At 31.1% G+C, this 4,474-nt stretch overlaps 1 protein-coding gene across 1 annotated transcript; it reads right to left on the minus strand.

The window, feature by feature from the left end:
• Nucleotides 1-255: 255 nt before the first annotated feature.
• Nucleotides 256-3,142, minus strand: LOC149375335 (thrombin-like enzyme contortrixobin). Its single transcript, XM_089588861.1, has 4 exons — nucleotides 3,056-3,142; nucleotides 2,096-2,412; nucleotides 1,779-2,024; nucleotides 256-1,172 (listed from the first exon to the last, which is right to left on the minus strand). Exons 1-4 carry the CDS (start codon nucleotides 3,117-3,119, stop codon nucleotides 615-617), a joined length of 1,185 nt encoding a protein of 394 aa, XP_089444987.1. The 5' UTR covers nucleotides 3,120-3,142; the 3' UTR covers nucleotides 256-614.
• Between the last annotated feature and the right edge of the window lie 1,332 nt (nucleotides 3,143-4,474).

Below are 4,474 nucleotides of genomic sequence, written 5' to 3' on the forward strand. Positions count from 1 at the left end.
TTTAATCTCAGTGAGTGAAGGGTGAAACTTAAGCACACTGGCACCAATGAGTGAATATTTTTATGTATAATAATATATCTGTTAATCGCTGTATATTTTTTTAGAGTCTGACTATGTCTGATTTCCCAACTAGCAGATTCACACATATTTTTTGAAATAAAGAGTTCTTTTAAATTTACATTTATTAATATTTTATTCAAATATCATTTGATTTTATTTGATTACATATCTTAAACAATATACAGATTTTCGTGTGAAGTACATTCGTCTAAAAATTATCATCGTCTTTTTTGTTGCTTATATTGGATCCTTTACGTATTACGCAGTAAAGCACATAATCATTTTTCGGATTTACCAATTGTAAGTGCTAATTATCAGAATGACATTATTTGTGAAGTTATTACCAATTTGTTTATCACAACAAATTTACCAATAATTTACCATGATTTTTTATTTATTTACTACTTTTTTTTTGCATCATAATTGTGTATTTGTACGTAATATTTGAAAATATATTTCACCCTTTTACCATAGAAAGTTATATCCGTATTGTTTGATAGCAAAGAACTTATTTTCTTAATTGTTAAAAATTTTTTTACATCATCGAGCCAAGCTTATGCCTCAAGTGATGCATAAAATTTGCTAATTTCATGGTTGTAATGATCTACCGCCTTAATTATCTCGTTATGCATCAATTTTCGAATCTCGTCATACTTTGCTACTTCACTGTTGTAGTACGTGAGCATGTATTCGTACCTATCATGTTTATTATTATACTCCTCAACAGTTGCCTGGCGCCTAGTATACAAGTTTTTTATTGTATTCAAATTACCTCTCAACCGTTGAACCAATCCTTGTATTTGATTAAACTTTGTAAGTTGCTTGTCAACAATAGAATCAATTCTCTGCATCTCAGCGAGTATCGATTTAATCGTTGGCAAGCAAGCGGTTGTTTTTATGTTTAGTAGCATTATGTTGTAACTGCTGCAATTTAAAATGTTGACCAAAGTATATCTTGTTGGAAAATTTATTTCAGCGCTTTGTATAAAATACGAAAGTTCCGAGACTTTGGTGTAAGATGCTGTTTCCCAGGATTCACCACATCCGATCGACGATGAACTGACGATTCCGATAACTTTGTTCTCCACAGTAAGAGAGCTACCTCTGTAGGCCTGAAAATACGTATATCACAATCAGTTACTTGTAAATGATTATCGATAAATTGCTATGAAAAAATTGGTATATATTTCAACTTAGCCCGAGGAATACTTTTTTTTTTTTATAACACAAAACTAACAAAAATAATGATTTTTTGAAATTAAATTGATAATAGTTTCATCACTATCTTATTAATTATTTTACCATACAAAAGTAAATATGCTTTTACAATTTACTACATTAAATTAAATTACAAATTGAGGGACTAATTATCCCTAACGTTTTAAAATGTGAACGTCGTTACAGTATACTTATTACGTGCCTAGGCCAGTAAAGTAAAGAAGCCTCAGATCACCCGATTACCAATGAGATAACACTTTTTCAGTTTTTCAGAAAGACAATTTTAGAGTCTCAAGTGTACTTACATTAACCAACATGAAGTAAAATTTTTATCAGTGAATTATCAGAAAAGTTGTTACACTGATTAAAAATAAGCTGTAAAATTACTTGCCCGGTTGATTAAGTAAAAAAGTACGGAAAAATTTAACAGAGAGCTTTTTGTTATAATTATGTTTTGTAAAGTGTGAAGTTGTTTACTGATAAAACCTTGAGTCACTTACGTTGCAAGAGCCATTGCGCGACGTAGAAGACTGTGTTAGCCCACATAGTAGAGTTGGATAATCTTCACCACAATGTTTGGAATCTACCACTTTTATTGATTTACGAGTCCATTTTCCGAGCGGGTTGTCATTATCTTTGACGTAACTTGGTACTACTGCCACTTTGTTCGTAAAATCTTCCCCCCTCAAGGGCAGCAATGCCAAGTTATTGGAAGGGCTGGAAATGGAATCATTACTGCTTTCAAGCTGCAGAAACGAGTTTTAGTAAATCATAGAAAGGAGTGCCTTAAAGTTATAAATATTACTTTTGAGCTTACTTTCAGGACAGCGATGTCATTTATCAGTCTGCCATCACGTAACTTTTTAAATCCTTTGTGGGAAAACATTTTTGTTGCCAAACGACTCTGAGTGTCATTTACGTTTGTATTCCGAGCCACGACTGTGTAAGGCGGATGTCTTCTGAGCTGTCCGTATTCGTTGTAAAAACAACTGGCTGCGGTCAAAACTAGGTCATTTGCAATAAGTGTACCACCACAAAAGTAAATTCCGTAAGTTTGTATGGAGACATCAAAGTTTCTCTCAATGTTTCTTGCTGGTGGGTAGTTATTGAAATTTTCGTACGAATAACCGATAGCTGTAAGAAAAATTCAAAACGATTAATTTTTTTTAACAGTAGCTCATTGTTTTAAAACTTCGGATGTTACAAAAATTTTTAATGAATGTAAAAAATCGTAGACTTACGTCTTTTGAGAGATGGTTTTTGATTTTTTGCGAAAGTGTCTTTTATTTTTAAAAGAACAAGTAACTTACGATTGAAAATGGTTTACAAAAATGTTTTAAATCGGTTGATTTAAATAAAATACGTGTTTTAAAAGTTGGTCAAGAAGCATGGCACATGTGACGTGTTTAATATTCAAATTACTTGGACGTAAGGTCCAGTATTACATGCGTGTTTGTAGATTGATTCATAATATGTCTGTATATTTTTCTACTGTTATGTTTTCATATATTAGGCATATACATAATAATATAATACATAAAAGTGTAACAAAATTTGTCGTTTTATCTCGAAATTTTTTTTTAAGTCTTGTCTCGTTTTAGGTTTTACAGAGAATCTATAGAGATCCTCAAGACTTTTAGAAGTCTCGAGAAAAGCTACCGAAACTTATAATATTTTTTCATTCTTTGAGTTTCAAACCTCCTCGAGACGAGACTTTGAAAGGTAAAGTTTAATTTTGCCTCGTCTCGACCATGTTAATACTAATATTTTCACTTACCATAGTCAATAAATGCAATAAACAGAAATGCTACCAAAATGTTGGATACGATGATGCTCTTCATTTTGAATACTTCAAATAACAACTTACGACTCTACTGTAAAGCGACAACTGAAAAGCGCTTTGCTTCGATACTCTATTTATACAAAACGGACTATCTTAATTGCTTAAGTAATTTATGGAGTGGGGGGGGGGAGTTAGGAAGTAAATAAAATGAATACTTCCTTTATACTTTTTTTTTTATGTGAATGGTTACGAATGGAATCCGTGAAATTCTACAGTTATTTAGAGTTTAAGGATTTAAGGATACAATGTTGCTTGCATATATTAAGACAGAATCACAAATACATCATCACAAATACATTTGAAAAACATAGTACTCTTTACTCTGATAAACTTCTATGCGTACTTGAAACAGTTGAGCTGGTAAATGAAGTTTACAAATCATAATGTTGATAATCACAACTGAAACCATAAGATAGATGAGACTAAAAAACAAAAAACAAAAAACTTTAACGAATATTATCATTGTGATTAACAGAAGTTAGTTGAGAGAAAAAAAAAATACTGTGCTAGTGCTAGAATGGTAATCTGGTGTCATTCCGCCGTTTAGGAACTTTTTACCTTAGCAAACCTACTTTTACCATTCTGGACAGTAATTTCTATTGTAAAAATAGTTCTAAACATTAAAAATTATTGTTCAAATAGTAAAAAGTCTAGACGACCTGATTTTTGTTATTTTTTTCTCTCAGTGTTTGAGCGATTAATATTTTTATGTTATCCTACTATTAATGCGATGTCGAAATTACACGATTGATTTGTTGCGTTAACTGAATTTTCTACACCTATACGACAGTTAGCCTTATACTCGAGATTTTAAAATTTTTGTTCTTTTGGATTAGTAAGTAGTCAATAATTTACCAGGCAAAATTTCAAATTGTTTAATCAGTCAAGAGCTCGATGCTGTTTACAGTTACAACCACGTTTAATATTTAATTCTCGTTAGTAGCTAGTGACCAACATGGTAGTATTGCACTTTTCAATAAAAATTGATGTTTTGACTATTGCAGTATACCAAAAATAGATGATATGGATTTGATTGAGGAAATAAAATTAGAAATATTGAAAACTTTTATGTGTACTCAATAATAAGGCCACATAGTCGGTGAAATTTTTGAAAAAATTGACAAACAAGTGACTTCGAAACGGTACTATAAAATATTCATAGTAGTGTAATGACCATGGTAATGACTGTGACATATTATTATACATGACGATACATAGAACCGTAACTCCACCCAGTTAACCGTTTCCTTTGTTATACAAATATCTTAATTAAATAATAATGAAGTAAAAATTATTTTCACAGCTCGACAACAGAAAGTTAAACGATTAACACGTATTTGTTAAATACATGAG

The sequence above is a fragment of the Copidosoma floridanum genome, unplaced genomic scaffold (genome assembly GCF_036245765.1).
Source record: "Copidosoma floridanum isolate Cflo_tuat_1 unplaced genomic scaffold, Cflo_Japanese_pri ptg000007l, whole genome shotgun sequence".
NCBI classification, from domain to species: Eukaryota; Metazoa; Arthropoda; class Insecta; order Hymenoptera; family Encyrtidae; genus Copidosoma; species Copidosoma floridanum.

Coding starts and splice junctions, on each gene's coding strand:
- LOC149375335 (XM_089588861.1), bottom strand. CDS start 3,119: ATGAAGAGCATCATCGTATCCAACATTTTGGTAGCATTTCTGTTTATT. Junction 2,025..2,095: donor ATGACATCGCTGTCCTGAAA/GTAAGCTCAAAA, acceptor TCGTTTCTGCAG/CTTGAAAGCAGTAATGATTC. Junction 1,173..1,778: donor CGCGCAATGGCTCTTGCAAC/GTAAGTGACTCA, acceptor ACGTATTTTCAG/GCCTACAGAGGTAGCTCTCT.